General features: G+C 43.0%; 1 protein-coding gene across 1 annotated transcript; it reads left to right on the forward strand.

Moving 5' to 3' along the window:
• The first annotated feature begins 1,390 nt into the window (after positions 1-1,390).
• Positions 1,391-16,992, forward strand: SNTN (sentan, cilia apical structure protein). Its single transcript, XM_049640855.1, has 4 exons — positions 1,391-1,541; positions 3,523-3,557; positions 10,654-10,793; positions 15,678-16,992. Exons 1-4 carry the CDS (start codon positions 1,432-1,434, stop codon positions 15,834-15,836), a joined length of 444 nt encoding a protein of 147 aa, XP_049496812.1. The 5' UTR covers positions 1,391-1,431; the 3' UTR covers positions 15,837-16,992.
• Positions 16,993-18,545: the final 1,553 nt, after the last annotated feature.

An 18,545-nucleotide genomic window follows, 5' to 3' on the forward strand; every position in this document is an offset into this window, starting at 1 on the left:
ACAGTCCCCCCATCCAGCCCGTGTCGGAATCATTGGGCATATGTGTTACAGGTCCAGGTTCTGGGAAACCTACCCAGAGCCCTCTGTGAGGAAACCAGCTGTCAGTTTGAACTTGGGCAGTGAGGTTGGCTTGAAGTATCCTCTAATCCAATGGAGATCATTGCACAGGCTAACTGACAACGTGCGGAGAGAGCTGGCATTAAAACTCTGACCGGCGTGGGCAACAGTAATGACCAAGGCCAGATTCTCCACCACCCTCCCACCTCCAGTTTAAATGAAAAATGCTAAGGGAATTAGAGTTAAGAGGTAGACGGAAGAGGGAAGAGAAAGCCCATGAAGGGAAGCAAGCGATGAGAGAGTGACATGACCTTATGGACACAGTGACCTTATGGATGCAGTAGTAAGATAGCAATGTCCTGGAGCCAACTTGCAGCCTGGACAATGACTGTTCTTAGCTTCTGTTGAGATCTGTCTGCTCTCCCCATCAACTTGCCCATGATCTAAATAATCATTGGTCGCTTCTTCCTCGAACCAGACCTATTTGGCCGAGCTGACACAACCCCTGTGTTTTTTGTTCTTTGGGTTTTTTGTTGTTTTTTTTTTTTTTGTTTGTTTGTTTTTAATAGAAAGAGCTCTAAGCTAACACAAGAGGAGTAGCCTTCCCACCGGTCTTCGTACATTTATACTGCCCACCTCTCTACGCTATTCTTCACATACAAGCTACGGTGATTTTTTTCAAAATGTAAATCTAACTTTATTACCCTCCTTGCTTAACCACAAACACTTTCCTGTCCTTGTGGCCTAGACTGAAAATCTCCTACCGTGGCCTCCCAGCTCCTGCATGGTCTTAACCACCATGCCTTCTCTTCTTCCTCAGGCAGGGCCTCACTCCCCACCAGCCTCTCCGGTCCAGCCACATTGGCCTTTCCTTTAGTCCCTCCTGATCACCACACTCTCCACTGCCCCTGAAATTAGTACAGGCTATTCTTTATGCCCACAATGTGGATCCTTTGACTTTTCATCTACTTAACTCCTACTCATCATCCAGCATCACTTCCCCTGGGACACCTCCCTGGTCTCCCTGGCTGATACCAATCTCCTGGCATCCTCTTGCATGGTAGTGTTCCCAGGTGTGACTTTTTTGCTTGATCACTTGATTAATATGTCTTTCCCACTAAGCTGTCTGAGATCAGGCTCCATGTCTGGTTTTGTTCACTGTTGTGTCCCCAGCACCTTGTAGAGTGCCTGGCCTATCGTAGGCACTCAAACGTTTGTTGAATGCATGAATGGTTTAATGTTTACATATAATAACACCAGCAAAAGGCTCTTCTAAAAGTGCCTTATATAGTTGTCATGGAGTGAATGACAATAGTAACAGTGGGCAAGTGACTGTTGCTTAGGAAGGACCAACACACAACAGGCAAGCAGAGTATGTGTGGCTGTATGCACAGTACCCAGGACCAAGCCCTCCACTTGGAAGGGGACCCCAGTCTTTCTGCAGCCCCAACATCCACTTTAGCGCCTAGGAAAATGCCCAAAAGGTCAGTGACGCGTGGCTCTCCTTTAATGAGTTTTATTAAGCCTGCAGGTGCATTTCCCAAGAGATCCTGTCAACCTGATGGCCAAGAAATTGCGAATTTGGTGCTTATTACCCACCCCAATCCAGCTTTAAATTGAATTGGGGAAACAAAGGGAACAAATGTGCAGCCTTGATTGCAAACTGAAAAGATGATACAATCAACACAAATATCTTTGATTGCCTCTTGAGAAACATTTGTGAATCAAAACTAGCAATGATTTTAACTGTGGAACAAATACTTGCAGATTATCCGTGACAGAGGGAAATTGATTCATATCATTCAAATGTGTCAAACTATGGCTAATAAATGAAAAACAATCTTTCTCATGTAATTTTATTTAGATGTCCTGTAGTTCAAAACACTCTCTTAAACACTTCACAAGTGCTCGGCAATATTCTGCTAGGTGGAGGTGGGAGGTGGGGAGGGGAAGATTTTTGAGATAAACTGCACAGCTCTTGCCCTCAAAGTTCTCACAGACTAATGGAGGAGATCATGACAATAGAAAATAACACAAGTCATGTTGCAAGTATACTATATGTATGCAAAGTAAAAAGATAGCACATTATATGAAGGGGATAATAAGGGTGCAAAATTTCTAGAAAATTAAGAGGAACTCACCAAGAAGACCATAAAAGGTATAAAATATCAGAGTCCAGCTTCCTAATTTTACAAACAAGAAAAATGAGGCCCCCAAGGTGATGAAATCTTGACTTGTTAATGCCAAAACCAGATCTTCAACCCAAAAATTTTCTTTAAGGGGTTGTCTAAGATACGACCAAGTACTATTGTTCTTACTGGTGTTCTCAAAAGCCATTGGGGTTGAAATATGGAGCAAATTTTCATTTGCAACTTGTAAGGGAGTGAGATTCATCTTCCTGCCTCCTATCTGGCCCCTTATCCAATCTTTTTCTGATACATCAGGTGGAACAACTTCCCCAAATGCAAACGTGATCGTGCCATTCCCTTCCTTCCCACTGCCCTTAGGATAATGCCCAGAGTCCTTCATAGGATTCACCAGGCTCTGGCCCTGGCCCTTGACTGCAGCCTCCCCTTCCACCACCATCTGCGTCCTTCTCCGGGTTCTAGCCACTCTGTGCTTCCTTTGGTTCTTTGATCATGGCCTGCCTTCTCCCATTTCAGGGCCTCAACGCACATTGTTTCCTCTGCTTGGAACACTCTTCCTCCTTCTTCACCTACTGCTCAGATAAAATGCCATTGCTCGGACCTGTAGACTGGGTTAGTTCTTCCCTGCCCTCTGTAAATGCTCTGCCAGTCCTCCGTATTGAATTACGTGTTTGAAGTCTGCTTTCTGCACTAGACTTTAAGCCCCAAGAGTGCAGGAACATGTCTCCGTCATTCATGATGTATCCTCTCCCCCCAGCAGAGGACCTAGACTCTTAGGTAAGCTCAGCTCCTGGGGCACATAAATAAACTCCAAATCCTTAGTGTTTTATGGAACAAGAAGTTATTTTCTTTTTCTTTCTCATGTGACAGTCCGGAGTGGGGATTCCAGGTCTGTGGCAGACTGACTCCATGTAGCCATGTAGGGACCCAGGATAAGGATGCTTGTGGTTTCAACATGTGGGTTCCAAGGTGTCCTTGATTTCTGTGTTTGTCAGCTGGAAATAAGAGAGAACAGAGAAGAGCTCACATGAAAGGTGATCACTCTTTTCTACTCCTTTCCCAATGGAGAGAATTTAGTCATGTGGTTACATGAATGCAAGAAAGACCAGGATGTGTGGGCGAGGCACGTTCAAGCACTTCTTTCCTATGTGGCCAGGAAGAAATGGAGTTTGCAAGACAGATGGCTGCTGCACTAGAAGGTTCAGTGAAAGCTTACTGAAAATAAGTTGATTTTTAAATCATTGTATTGCTTTACTTTCAACGCAGAGATGAATACCCAGTCTCCAAAATCCTTATGTTTCTTTCATTTTGTTGGCAGCATTTCAGTATCCAAACAACTGGCTTCAGTGAAAGGTAAGACTTGGAGTGACTGGGATGTGTGTATTTCCCCTCTACCATGATAGTGCACCGGGAGTTAAAAAGAACAGGATGGCAAAGGATGCCAGAAATGTAAGAGACCTTGTGGACAAATCATCAAATACCCATGTTTATAGAACTCTTTTGAGAACTGAAGTCCAGTGATAGGAATTAGTTTGCCCCAAGTTAGTCCATTAAAGGCCAAGCTGAAAGCATGGATCCTATGACTCCTAATTCAGTGTTCTTCCCACACGCACAGTTGCCTGTCTATGGGTAGCATCCTCCGGAGCAAGACCATCCAGAGCAAGACCATCAATATCTAACTCGTGAATGGTCATTGGAACTCAGAATGCAAACAACCCCCAACTGCCCCTTGTTGGTCGAGTGAAAACAGTGTTGCCAACTCTCAAAATAGAAATATTTACACTCAGAATTCAACTTTATAGGTAAAATATCTTTAGAACTAACATATTGTTCTTTCTGTGGTAATATTAAGAAAAAACCCCACTCATATACTCGGATCATTATCTTATTCCAAAATCTGTGGCTTTAAAATGTTCACAGAATAACAAGCATAAACTTGGATATGACTATATTGAAACTGTTTTTCTTCCTAAACGGCTGGCCAACGTCTCCAAAGGAGACTTGGTATTTTTACTTAAGTAAATCTCCATCTTGATGGAATAATTGTTTTTATACTATGACAACAGAAAACCTATTCTGTTTTACAATATACACAATTTCGGACACTCGTGATAATTGTCCCGCATTTCTAATACAACTTATCCCTTCTAGGAAGTTGAGGGGAGTAGTAACTCTCCATCACCCTCACTGCCCCTGAACACACACACACGTGTGCACCACTCTTAGCACCAGATTCCTAGCATTGGACCATTGGGCCACATTTATTCCCATGTCCTAAAAAAACACAGGATAAACATGGCTCAACTTCCCAGAATGTGCTTTATTCAATGGCAAGTAGTTCTAAACGTTATCCATTGAAATAAGGCAGGGATAGAGGATGAAGTAGAGGTGAGAACCCACATTTTCTCTGCTGGCTACTTGGGCGTATGCCCTTGACCTCTTGAGGGTGGGAGTAGGGGGACGAGTACATCTCTGCCTCTAGAATCCAAAGCAGTTTTGTGGCAGAAAAGTTTGAGAAGCACTAGAGTATTGGGGAAACTACTGACCTAGACAGGAAAAAAAGAGACCCAGTTTTTATTCTTGCCGCATACTACCTGTGTGAACTTGGACAGACCACTTCTCTCCCATGGGTCTCCATTGCTCCATTTGCAAAACTAACTGCTGCTAGGAAAAGTTCTAAAATGAGGGGATTCTGACACCTTGCTGTACTGAGAGTTGTGTTCCTATTACACTAATGTGTCAGGTACTTGCTAGATCCAGGGTTGAGCTCTGTGTCCCACGTTCCACAGCAGGTGAGGAGAAAGAGGCAGAGGCTGGCCCTGAAGTTCCAGTCAGCTCAGTCCAACACACGTACACTAAGGCCCACAACACTCCAGGGCCTGGGAATGAGCGTACAGATAAATAAAATGTAGTAACTGCCCTTGGGAGTGTGCAGTCTAGAACTGTTCCATCCAATAGAGCAGCCACTAGGCACATGAAGGTACTGAGCACTGAAGTGTGTGTAATAGATAAGTCAGATTTAAGAGACTTAATATAAAACAAAATGGAGCCTGTTTCAATAATTTGTTTAGATGGATTACATATTGAAATGATATTTAAAAAAATTTTTTTTAATGTTTCTTTTTGAGAGAGAGACAGAGACAGAGCGTGAGCAGGGGAGGGGCAGAGACAGAGAGGGAGACACAGAATTGGAAGTGGGCTCCAGGCTCTGTGTTGTCAGCACAGAGCCTGACGTGGGGCTCAAACTCACCACATCACGCCCTGAGCCAAAGTCAGACACTTAACCGACTGAGCCACCCAGGTGCCCCAAGTGATAATATTTTTAATACACTGGGTTAAATAAAATGTGTTATGAAAATAATTTTGTATGTTTCCTTTTACTCTCTTAATGTGGCTACCAGAAATGTTTAGATTATCATTACGGCTCACATTACATTTCTCTTGGACAGCACTGACCTAGAAGGAAATTTAGATAGCTGAAGAGTGTTCTAGTGTGAGGGTTATGATAAATGTATGTCTGGGGAAATCGAGAAGCCCAGAAGAGGGACCTGTTGCCCAATCTGGGGGTGTCAGAAAGAGTCGTACAGAATACACTGCCTGAAAAACAATATCTAAAGGCAGTGTGCATCATGGGGAGGGACCAGACTGTGTGACCTCGAGCAAGCTACCTAACCTTGCTGTGCCTCAGTTTTCTCCTCTATAGAGTGGGGATGATACGGGAACCTACCTACGAAGGCTGATATAAGAATTAAGTGAGTTGAACCCTGTATATCCTACAGAGGAGGGGCTGACACGTAGAATACCAGCTCCATAATCATTCGTTTACAACTGTCCTCCAGAACACAAGCACCAGAAAACTTAGAATGTCTCCACTGCTGTTGTTCACGGTTCTATCCCCAGAAGTAAGACAGAGCCTGGTAATAAATATTTGCCAAAAAGTACTTGTTGGGAGAACAGAGTGAGTAAGGGGACTACACACAGTTTAGTATTATCAAAGCATAAGAAGCAAGGTCGGAAATAACAGGAGAGGTCAACATGAAGTACCTCGTTTAACACCCTCTCCGATACACCCCTTCCAGAGGCAAGAAAGCTGATAAAAGACACCAAAAGAGAAGCATCAAGCCCTTGCATTTTTATTAGGACTTAGCCCTTTACAATATGCTTTCACATATTTGCTCACAACTCTGTGAGGCAGACAGGAATTAAAAGGCAACACGCTGGGTTTAGTAAGGGAAGAACCCAGCCATAAAAACAGAAAAACAAAACATCTCGCAAAGTATCATCGGTGTTGGTAAGATAACCAGAGTGCCTTGTTAACTTTCATATGTGATGTTTTCTAGTTCAGTTTTTACCATGAACATATGCTATTTTATAGTCAGGACAAAAACTGCCTGCCGGGTTCAAACGAATGGAGGAGAAGGAAAAAGGAGTTGGCTAGTCCAGATGGAGTCCCCATCTAGAAGGCAGCCAGACGTCGAGTTCCTTGAAGGGTTGGAAAATGTCTGGTTCCACAGCCTCCACGGAGGTGGCCTTCTAAAGAGATACTCCAAAGTGGCAGATCTTTCTGTGGTCTTTGAAATCAGACTTTCAAATGTTTCCTCTGCCACTTCTGAGCGATGTGACCTTAAAACTCTTAATCTCTCCATGTGTCAGTTTCCAATATGTAAAATTGAGACACAAATCACACTTACCTCTGTGGGTTTTACTAAGCATTAAATAAGATTATGTGTGAAAGGCACCTGGCATGCAATAAACAAGGAGGGTGTCTGTCATTATTTGCAAGCCCACTCCAGACTGGAAATACACCCCTTTCTCACCAGAAAGAGCCTGGAGGATAGAGCAGCTCATACTAAAGCCTTCTCTAATTTATTCTTGGTTATTAATTAATGAATCAACTGGTCAAAATTACAGAAGGAATGTTTACCTCTTAAGGAATTAAGGTATTTCCTCTAAGCAATTTGCTTCTTAAAGACAGAATAAATGGAGTCTATTTTTTGGCCACTTAAGTTCAAGGTTACCGCCATATAGCGTCCCACCTCCTCAAGCACACACCCCAGGAAAGACAGACCCAAGCTAGAGGAATATGCTCATCTCCATGTATTTCGACGAGCCGCAGAGTGTTGGGTAATCGGGAAGCATCTCAATTCTGACTGTGGGTGTCAGGGATGCGACAGAGGTGAAGGGAAGAGATGGCTAAGGATGGGGAAGAGGGGGAGAAAAAGCTAACAATAAAATCCAAAGAAGCAGGGAATGTTCTGAGGTTGGCATTCTAGGCTAGATGGAGGCCCAGCCACTGGGTGAGCAGACAGAAGTGGGAAATGTCAAGCAGAATCATAGGCAGGTAAGAATGAGCATCGGGGACGAGGGAAGAAATCAGGGACTAAGAAGCTAAGGACATAGATTTGGCAGACACTCATTCCATGAATATATGTGAAGCATGTACCATTTGCCAGGCATTTTTCTAAAGATTCCAGGTGCCACAGAGCAGAAGACAGGCAGAAAAAAAAAAAAAAAATCTCTGCAGGAGGCTTATGTTTTTGACCAGGATTCAAATTCAAGCTCTGCCACTTACTAGTGGTGGGTCCCCAGCGAGGTCACATCCTTGCTTCATCTGTAAAGTGCTATGACGATGGAGATACATACTGTGTTCCTGAACTGGAAGAGTTGACACAGTAAATACAGCAATTCTCGTCAAATTTCTGCTAAAGCTTGAGCGCCCGGGTGGCTCAGTCGGTTAAGCGTCAGACTCTTGGTTTCATCCCAGGTCACGATCTCACGGTTCATGAGGTCAAGCCCCACATTCAGCTCTGTGCTGACAGCATGGAGCCTGTTTGAGATTCTCTCTCTCCTCTCTCTCTGCCCCTCCCTGAGCACTCTCCGTCTCTCTCTAAATAAACTTAAAAAAAATTCTCTTAAGGCTTACTGCAAGTCGTAAATAATATACATGGAAAGCCCTAAAATAGCTAAAATAATTTTGAAAAAGAAGAAAGTGGGGGACTCACTCTCCTCCATATTAAGGCTTACTATATGGCTACTGGAATCAAAGAAATGCGATGTTGACAGAGGGACAGATGTACAGATCAATGAAACAGAACGGGAAACCCAGACACTGACCCATACAAATATGCCCAACTGATGTTTGACAAAGATGCGAGGCAATTCAGCAAAGGAAGTATAGCATTTTCAACACCAGCTGTGGAAAGCAACTGGTCCTCCGCCGGTTAAAAACCTGAACCTCCACCTAAGCCTTACACCTTCTAGAAACATGAACTCAGAATGGGCCATGGATTTAAATGTAGACCATACAATGACAAAACTTTTAACTTTACATAGGACAACTCTTTCAGAAGAGGAAACATTGATAAATCAGACTTGATAAAAATTGGAAACAATTCCTCCACAAAAGATCTCAAAGGATTAAAAACCCAACAGTTTATGAACTGGGAGAAAATGTTTGCAAAGAAAAGTCTGATGCCTTTCTATGGGCTGTAAGCTCTCCATGGTCTTGTTCTCCTTTCTTAACCAAACCTCCTTCTTCTAGGTTTCAGTCACGGCCGTCTCCTTTCAGCTCTCCCGATGTGCCACACTCCTTCTAATCCGAGCCCTCACTATTCTGCTTGAGCTTGGGACATTCGGCACAACCCTAATCCTAGCCTGACTACCCCACCCACCCCAACCCTTTTACATGGCAGGATCCCTCTCATCCATTAGGTCTTAAATGTTCATCTACTCACAGAGACATCCAAGACCAGCTATCTAAGTAGTTTTCCTCCCAGATGTAATTTTTTTTTAATGTTTTATTCATTTCTTGAGGGAGAGAGAGAGAGACAGAGCATGAGTGGGGGAGGGGCAGAGAGAGAGAGAGACACGAATCTGAAGCAGGCTCCAGGTCCTAAACTGTCAGCACAGAGGGGCTTGAACTCACAAAAGGTGACCCGAGCCATAGTCAGATGCTTAACCAAGTGAACCACCCAGCCACTCCCCCAGATGTATTTTTTAAATTTTTTCCTGTTTCTGTGCCTTTTTTGCCTCATACATCACGAGCTGTAAATCCATGTTATATATGTATATAGAGAAATAATTATTGAATGTATATAAAAGCAAATACATGCATAAGCACTTATCTTATTGATTATTACTTATTATCTCATTAGATTGTAAAGTATATTGTAAAAGAGCAGAGGCCACATCTGGGTACTGAGTGGGAAAATATTAGAAATATAGTGGGTGCTCAATACAAAAGTTGTGTTATTCTGTCTGATCATCATTCTTTGTATAAACAATTGTTGCATAGTACCTGGGTTAAAAATGGTAGGATTTTGTTTTTCTTTTCTTCTTACTCATTCATTAAATGGCATGTCCTAGCACCTACTATATAGCAGGAATTTGTGTTGGTCACTGGGAATACAGTGATGAAGAAAGATATGATTCCCTGGCCTCACAGGGCTTGCAATGTAGTTGAGAAGAAAGGCCATTAAAAATGCAGTAACTGGGGCCCTGGGTGGCTCAGTCAGTTCAGCATCCTACTTCAGCTCGGGTCATGATCTCGTAGTTTGTGGGTTTGAGCCCCGCGTCGGGCTCTGTGCTAACAGCTCGGAGACTGGAGCCTGCTTCGGATTCTGTGTCTCCCTCTCTCTCTCTCTCTCTGCCTCTCCCCTACTCGTGCTCTGTGTGCGTGTGTGTCTCTCTCAAGAATAAATATTTAAAAAGGTTTTTTTTTTTTAATACGGTAACTATAACATGAGAGAAGTTCTATAATAGAGGATGTGTTAGAGCCTCAGAGGACAGAGAACATACAATTTTTTTTTTGCTATACCTTGTGTAGTTCTCAGTGTCCACTGGGTGCTACCCACTAGAAAGGAATGAGTTAGCATCGCCCTTTCAAGGAGTTTAAACCAGAGAAACCAGCTGGGAAATCAGTATGTTTGAGGCCTTAGGTCAAAGAGGTCCCTTATCCATCATGATATCAAAGAGCTTGTTTCAAATGCTATTCTCCTTTATCACACTGGCCTGAAGTGATGATTTGATTGACATCGAATATAAACTCCACAAGAGCAGGACTCTGTCTTACTGTGGTACCCTCAGTGCCAGGGACTGAGCCTAGCGCCAAGCAGGTACCCTTTAAATATTTTGCAGATCAAAAAACCAACTGTGAGAGAGGTGAGGTGTTTTCCCAAGGTCACATGACAAGCAGGTGGTAAATCTTATCCTGATTCTACTAATTCTTATTGCTCCTGAAGGAACTTTTGTTTCAATTATTTAAGGACCTGGTGTCAGATGTCCCTACATCCCACTCCCAGATAGGGGGCAAAGAGTCCAAGGGCAGGGCCACATTGACATACATCTTCCAACCCTGCTCATCCCAGTTCCCTCGGAAAATACAACCCTGTGTCTGGGGAAGAACCATTTCTAACCTAGACTACATCATTGTACGTTTCTTCCCTCACAGCTCTCAGGAAGGGCTCAGATCTGGAAAAGGCCATTGCTACCATTGCTCTGATTTTCAGAAACTCTTCTGACCCTGATGGTAAACTTGGAAAAGCTACTGCCAAAAATCTGCTGCAAACCCAATTTAGGAATTTCACGGAGGTGAGAAAACGAACAGGCATGAAGAAACGGGGGCCACGCCATACTGGGTGGCCCAAAGAGCCAACAACTCCAGCGAAAGGGCCCTATTGTTTCATTCAACAAATGTTTAATGAACACCTACCGTTTGCCAGGAAGTGAACTGAGCACTGAAGTTAATGCAGTGAACAAGCTAAAAATCCAGCAGAGTAGAGGGGTGCCTGGGTGGTTCAGTTGGCTAAGCGTGGAACTCTTGATTTTAGCTCAGGTCATGATCTCATGGTTTTGTGAGTTCAAGTCCTGTAGCAGGTTCTGTGCGGGTAGCGCAGACCCTGCTTGGGATTCTCTGTCTCTCCCTCTCTCTCTGCCCATCCCCCCACTCATGCTGTTTCTCTCTCTCTCTCTCAAAATAAATAAGCTTCAAAAAAAACTTAGCAGAGTAGAGAGAGATGCTGAAAAGGTCATTAGAAATATGCAAATAACCATGAAACAGTATGGCATGCATCGAAAGAGTAAAACAGAGGGACCATCTTGGGGCAGTCAGTCAAAGAAGCTCTCCTGGAAAATAAAGGTGGTATAGCTGAGATCTGAAGAGTGAGCAAGAGTTAGTTTTGCAAGGGAGGAGGGTGGGCACTGAGAACATAGCATTCCAAGCAGAGGCAATGGCATATGCAAATCCTGTAAGGCAGGTCAAAGATCTGGGAGAGCCGAGAAGGGAAAGGAAAGTAGGAAGCACTAGGCGATGCGGCTGAGAAGGTGGAGAGAAGCAAAATTACAAAGGCATAGCCTGAGAGCAGGAGGAAGCCAGGAATGTTTCTAAATCAAGGGTGAAGAAATTACATCACCTGCAGATGGGATTGGGGTAGGGGTCCGGGTGGGGGTGGGACAAAGAAAGAGTGTCTGTGAGGAAGCACTCCAAACAGAGGCCAATGATGTCGGGACTAGGGTGCTGAACAGGAGAGACATCTGGAAGGTGGAATGAACAGGATCCGATAATTGACTGGCTATAGGGTTGAAGGACAGGAAGAGCAAATTATGACACCCCAGTTTCCGACTGTGGGAAGAAATGGGTGGTGGCCTCATTTCCAGAGAAGTCAAAGATTGGGGAATAAGTATATTTGAGGTGAGGTGGGGGTGGGAGGAGAAATGATGAGTTCCATCAGAATTTGTCAATTTTAAGATGTCCATGAAACATTCTGGAGGAGAAACAGAGCAACAGGACATATGACTTGGGAGGTCAGAATAGAGATTTGTGTTCGCAATTCAGAAGTCAGAGTTAGCAGTAGATGAACAGTCACTGACCTGAAGGGAGTGACCTAAATTACCTAGAGGCGTATTTTCCAACCTTCAGTCATTTGAATACCTCCTTCAATATCTTTCCCATATCTGCCTAGAGTCTGTATTATAATTCACTTAGAACTTTTCTTCTTTAAGTTAACTTTCTTTTTAAATAAATTTATTTTATAAGAATACTTTATCACTGAGGCACCTGGGGGGCCCAGTCGGTTAAGCACCCGACTCTTCATTTGGGCTCAGGTGATGATCTCACGGTTCATGATTTTGAGCCCCGCATTGGGCTCTGCAGTCAGGGCACTGCCTGCTTGGGATTCTCTCTCTCTCTCTCTCTCTCTCTCTCTCCCTCTCTTCCTGCCCCACCTGTTGTCTGTCTGTCTGTGTGTGTGTCTCTCTCTCTCAGTAAATAAACTTAGAATTATCTCTTTTTAATAACATCACTATTCTAAGTGTTAATTCAATGGGTAAGAGTGGAAGGTAGTAAAAGAATAGATGACTACTAACTTGTATTTAATATTTCATCCTGCCTCGCCTAAAACTGCGTTACACTCTACAAGCATACTTAGGGAAATGCTGGCTGAGGGGACATGCATAAGAAGAAAAGAGGGGTTCGTACAGAGTCTAGACCACCAATATTAGTAGGTAGAGCAAGAAAAAGACTTAAAGCAGTCTCTAAAGTTCTATGGGTGTTCGGAGATACTACGAAAATAAGTACTATAATTCCATGAAAATATAAATGTATTGGCTCTAGCATATGACAGTTATATCTGGTGTCATCCACTGGGGGAAGGTGGGCCAAGGGGACAACTTCCTGTGAATCTTGGATTATTTCAAAAGACTGTGTGAGAAATCGACTTTTTTTTTAATTCCACAAATAAAGTAATTTTATAAAAACTCAATTTCATTAGAACAGAATAGAATGTGGTTCCCAGGGGGAGGGGGAGGGGGAGGAGGAAGTGAACTGATAGAGGTCAAAGGGTACATATTTTCTTGCTTTCTTTTTTTTTTTAATTTTATTTATTTTGAGAGAGAGACAGCAAGCGGGGTAGGGGCAGGGAGAGGGAGAGAGAATCCCAAGCAGCAGCCGTGCTGTCAGTGCAGAGCCCGTTTTGGGGCTCAAACTCGCAAACCATGAGATTATGACCCAAGCCAAGCTCAAGGGTCATTTAACCAACTGAGCCATCCAGGCTCCCAAAGAGTACACATTTTCAATTTCAGGAAGAATAAGTATTATTTGTATGATTATTTGATTTTTTTTTTTTTTAAGAAAAATCTTTGTAGCCAGAAGTATCAGGCAAGAATTTGCCAAGCGGTAAAAAGTTCTGGGGAGCCTTTAAGGAAAGCGTGGGTGAAGAAATCCTATAACACTTGCCTACATCAGAGGCCAAACGAGATGACACATTCTAGAGAGAAAAAGGCCTCATACTTGGTGGCTGGGCAGATCTTCAGGGAGCTTTTCACACGTATGAAAATGAGGACCTGGTGGATGGTCATCCTGATGTACAATCGCACCACCTACCCCTCCCCACCCCATGTAAGGGGACAGTTCCTAGGCCCCTGTGGATGCCTGAGACCACAGACAGTACAGAAGCCTCTCTAGACTGCTTTTCCTTATGCACACACGCCTATGATAAAGTTTCCTTCATAAATTAGATGCAGTAAGAGACTCCTAACAACAATAATAATAAAATAGAACAATGACAATATACTCTAGTAGAAGTTACGTGAACGTGGTCTCTCTCTCAAAATACCTTATCGTACTGTACTCACCCTTCCGGTGGGCATGTGAGATGATAAAATGCCACGTGACTGAGAGGAAGGGAGGTAAATGATGTAAGCACTGTCACGTCAACTTAGGCTTCCATTGACCTTCTGATGATCATCAGAAGGAGAATGGTTGCTTCCAAATCCCAGTTGACCCAGGCAACTCGAACTGTGGAAAGAGAAACCTCGGACGAGGGGGTTCCTGCTGTAATTCACCATCCCCTCTGAGAACAGCCAAGGGCAAAAGAAAGTTAGAGCCAAATCATGTCCCTCAGTGTAGATTAAACTTGAAAGAGGCAGACAATTTCTGGATCTCTGGCAGCAGACCTATCCAGGCCTCATGAGAAGTCCTGCTCTCTGCTCAAGATGACAGAAAGCAGAAGCCATATTTCAGGACACTCTAGGACATTCTCAGTATTAATAGTGGTAACTTAACTTTAAGGAGCAAACATGGAGAGTAATGTCAGGATGCTGCGTTGGACCTAGCACCCAGCTCTGTGAGACTCCTCAGGGCAGGTAGGGGCACACACATCAACAGCAAAAGACCGCAGCCCCTTAATGACTAACTGGGCTTTCTCTTACATCCCTATGTGGAGCTCTCTGGTTAACTGAGATGGCACTTTGGGCTGAGGCCTGGGTTCTGAGAGGAACATCTTTCTCACAAGCCTAACATAATTTGGGGGGATCTTAACACTCTATAGTCAGTCAGATAAAATAAAACTGAGCATTTATATGCACTGATAAGAAGATACAGAAACAAGATGGCTGATCAGGCCCCAAGAGAACTACCTGGGCCAGCTCCCAGGTACTTAAAATACATAGAGAAAAAAGAGAGAAGATCTACAGCCACCTCTGACTTTGAGCAGTGTATCCTTCCACTAGTAAGTAGTCCTGTCTCTGCCGTGGGCCCCACCATGTCCACAGAGCACTCAGCTGTCATGGAAGCGAGGCAGGGGAAACTCTTTTTGCCTTCACTGTTAGGTGTGACCTCTTGAGGACAACCAGCCTGGAGAGACAAGAATGGTCTAGTCGGTAAGAGGAATGTATCATCATTCCTAAAGTGCTTTAGTCGTTGCTGTGATGGCTTTTTACAGCTAGCACATGGCTGAGCATTTGGGGTTGAACTAAATGCAAACACAGCCCAGAATACCAGAGAATCAAACGACCTTAATGTTGTTAATGCCACTTGGGAGGATATTTCACAGGCTGTGGTTGGAAACTAAAAAGCCTCTTCGTGGATGTACTACTCACATGTTTCCCCTCAATCTATTTAGGAGGACTATGGACTTGGGTGTGATTTGTGATGACACTGAACGCTGGACAATTTTCCAAAGCACAGATTTTTCTATGAGCATTTTTTAATTTCGTATTTCTGGACGATCTTATTGTTCATTAGAACACGGAGTGAATACCTCTCATAACAGAGATTATATGTTGAAATTGTGAAAAATGTAACATATCTGTGCTTCTAGAGAGGCAGATGGTTAGTAGTTAAGAGTGTGGGCTCCAGAATCAGGCGGCCAAGACCATGAACTCTAGCTTCACACCAATAGCTGCCTAGGTTAGGGCAAGTGACTTAATTCTCACTGAGTCTTTTGATGCTCATCTGTTAAGTGGGGATAATAGTCATATATTCATAAGGTCACTGTGGAAATTCGGTGAAATAACCCATGAAAAGATTTAACACAGTGCCCCACTGGTAGCCCTGGTAACAACTTGACATCATATTGTTACTACCGTGTTATGCCATGTTACAAGAACATGTTAATAACATGTTTCTTAATTGCTTGTTATCTGTAAAACCAAGGTGGCACAATGAATTCGGTTTTTACTTATTCTTTATTCTCACAGGGACAAGAAACAAAACCAAAATACAAAGACCTCCTTTCTGAACTCGACGAGCACACTGAAAATAAGCTTGATTTTGAGGATTTCATGATTTTGCTCTTAAGCATCACTGTAACTTCAGAGTTGCTACAAAATATATGGAGTGTAAAAATCATGAAGTAAACAGCTTTAAAAATACAATCAGAGCACCTGGGTGGCTCAGTTGGTTAAGCGTTCCACTTCAGCTTGGGTCATGCTCTTGCAATTCACGAGTTCGAGCCCTGCGTTAGGCTCTGTGCTGATGGCTCAGAGCCTGGAGCCTGCTTTGGATTCTGTCTCCCTCGCTCTCTGCCCCTCCCCTACTCATGCTCTGTCTCTCTCTCTCTCTCTCTCTCTCTCTCTCTCAAAAATGAATAAACATTTAAAAAAAATTAAATATGCAAGTAAACAAAATAATGGCAGTAGACTGTTAAATGACTGAAGACTTTTCCATTTTATTTTTAGCTAATTGAGCAATTAATCCCATGAATCTGGGATTGCCTGGGATGGTTCTGATTGCTAATATTTAGACCCAATAACTCCAAAAGTGCCGGCATACTCTCCAGGAATGTTTGAATGATCTAGTCTCTGGGTGCTTTACAATAGGATACATTTGATACCACTGGGTACCAAATTGCTTTTGCTTAGTCAATAGTGACTTAGAGCATCTTCCTTATAGTCTTTGAGTTATCACTTAATGAATGAATGAATGTTTGTTCAGCCTTTTCTGGATGGTACTGAGGATACAGTAACGCCCTAGCTACATACTCTCTGCCCTCAGACATGCCTGCAGAAGTCTAGCAGAAGAGGTAGATATTTAACAATGGATGTCAATTGCATATACACTATAATTATAAGGGCACCAGGATGCTAGAAGTGTTTATCACATTACCTGAGCTTAAAGGTCAGAGAAGCTTTACTGCAAAAGGCGAAACTACATGAGGGAAAAAAAAAGATCAGTGGATGCCAAAACTGTGGGCGGGAAATGGAGTTGTCCACAAACGGGCACAAGGGAACTTTTGGGGGGGAATGGCAATGTTTTATATCTCGATTGTGGTGGTGGTTACATGACTGCCTACATTTGTCAAACTCTTAAAACTGTATGCTACAAAGGGTAATTTTGCTATATGTGAATTATACCTAAATAAACATAAAATCCCAACATCCCAATATCCTTGTAATCTGTGTGTCAACTTTTTATTGTCAACCAGCAACTTTTTGAGAAAAGCTTCTAAAAGTGTGTTTCAAGGACCCACATCCCCTATGTCCACGCCTGTGTTCTTGAGTTTAAATTACACACACACACGCACGCACACACACAGGTCAATGCCTGAGCCTTTGAGACAGACTTTCACAACAACTTCTACTCATTGTAAAATTATTGTAACTTCGAAAGTCCCTCCGCCTTATCTCCCCTTTTCTTCCTAGTCCAGCATGGTAAGCCTCACATACATAATGTGAAGAAACTCTTTCAGGAGGGAGACCTTCACCCCTGGTCTCACCCTATAATGTTCCCAATCCACCAAGATCTGACTCCTTGCTTCTTTCCACTTTCCAAACCTCAGGCATTCTTTTTTTTTCTAACCTAATGTACTGTCAAGTTGGCTAACATACAGTGTATAGTGTGCTCTTGGATTTGGGAGTAGATTCCCGTGGTTCATCACTTACCACACCCAGTGCTCATCCTAACAAGTGCCCTCCTCCATGCCCATCACCCATTTTCACCTCCCCAGCCCCGATCAAGTTTGTTTGTTCTCTGTATTTAAGTTTGTTCTCTGTATTTAAGAGTCTCTTATGGTTTGCCTTCCTCTCTGAAACTATTTTTTCCCCTTTCCTTTTCCCATAGTCTTCCCAAATTCTACATATGAGTGAAAACATATGATATCTGTCCTTCTCTTACTGACTTCTTTCACTTAGCATAATACCCTCCAGTTCCACCCAAGTTGTTGCAAATGGCAAGATTTCATTCTTTTTCATTGCCGAGTAGTATTCCATTGTGTATATATCCCACATCTTCTTAATCCATTCATCAGTCAATGGACATGTTGATAGCACTGCTATAAACATTGGGGTACATGTGCCCCTATGAATCAGCATTCCTGTATCCTTTGGATAAATTCCTAGTAGTGCTATTGCTGAATTGTAGGGTAATTCTATTTTTAATCTTCTGAGGAATCTCCATACTATTTTTCAGAACGGCTGCACCAGTTTACATTCCCACCAACGGTGCAAGAGGGTTCCCATTTCTCCACATCCTCGCCAACATCTGTTGTTTCCTGAATTGTTAAATTTAGCCACTCTGACTGGTGTGAGATGGTATCTCCATGTGGTTTTGATTTGTATTTCCCCAAACCTCAGATATTCTACATTGAAGAGTTTACATACCATGTAAGAAAAACCTCCAGACTTTACCCTCTATCATCCTTTTAACAGGGGATACAAATGTTCAGTAGGGCTCATACTAAGTGCCAGGCACCATTTTAGGGGCTTTATAAACATTAACTCTTTCGACCCCCATAACAACCCTCTGAGGTATGTATTAATACTATCATCTTACAGATGAGGAAACTGAAGCACAGAGGTTTTGATTTTTTCCAAAGTCCTTGAAGTGGCAAGTTTGAGACTTTTCTGCCCTCTCTGTGGGTATTGCTAATTTTGTTCTAATATTAGACTTTGTCGTGAGCAATAATATTATAATTCAACAGAAATAACTGCACATTTCAGGCACTGTGTGAGAAAGAGGTATCAGCTGGGTCCTGGGGAACCATTTGGCATTCCTCAAATAGAACTCTGTGGGCTGCTCTCCCTCAAAGCCCTTTGTATCCTAGTCACAAGTAGCTGAATATAAGGCAG

The sequence above is a fragment of the Panthera uncia genome, chromosome A2 (assembly GCF_023721935.1).
Source record: "Panthera uncia isolate 11264 chromosome A2, Puncia_PCG_1.0, whole genome shotgun sequence".
Taxonomy (NCBI): domain Eukaryota; kingdom Metazoa; phylum Chordata; class Mammalia; order Carnivora; family Felidae; genus Panthera; species Panthera uncia.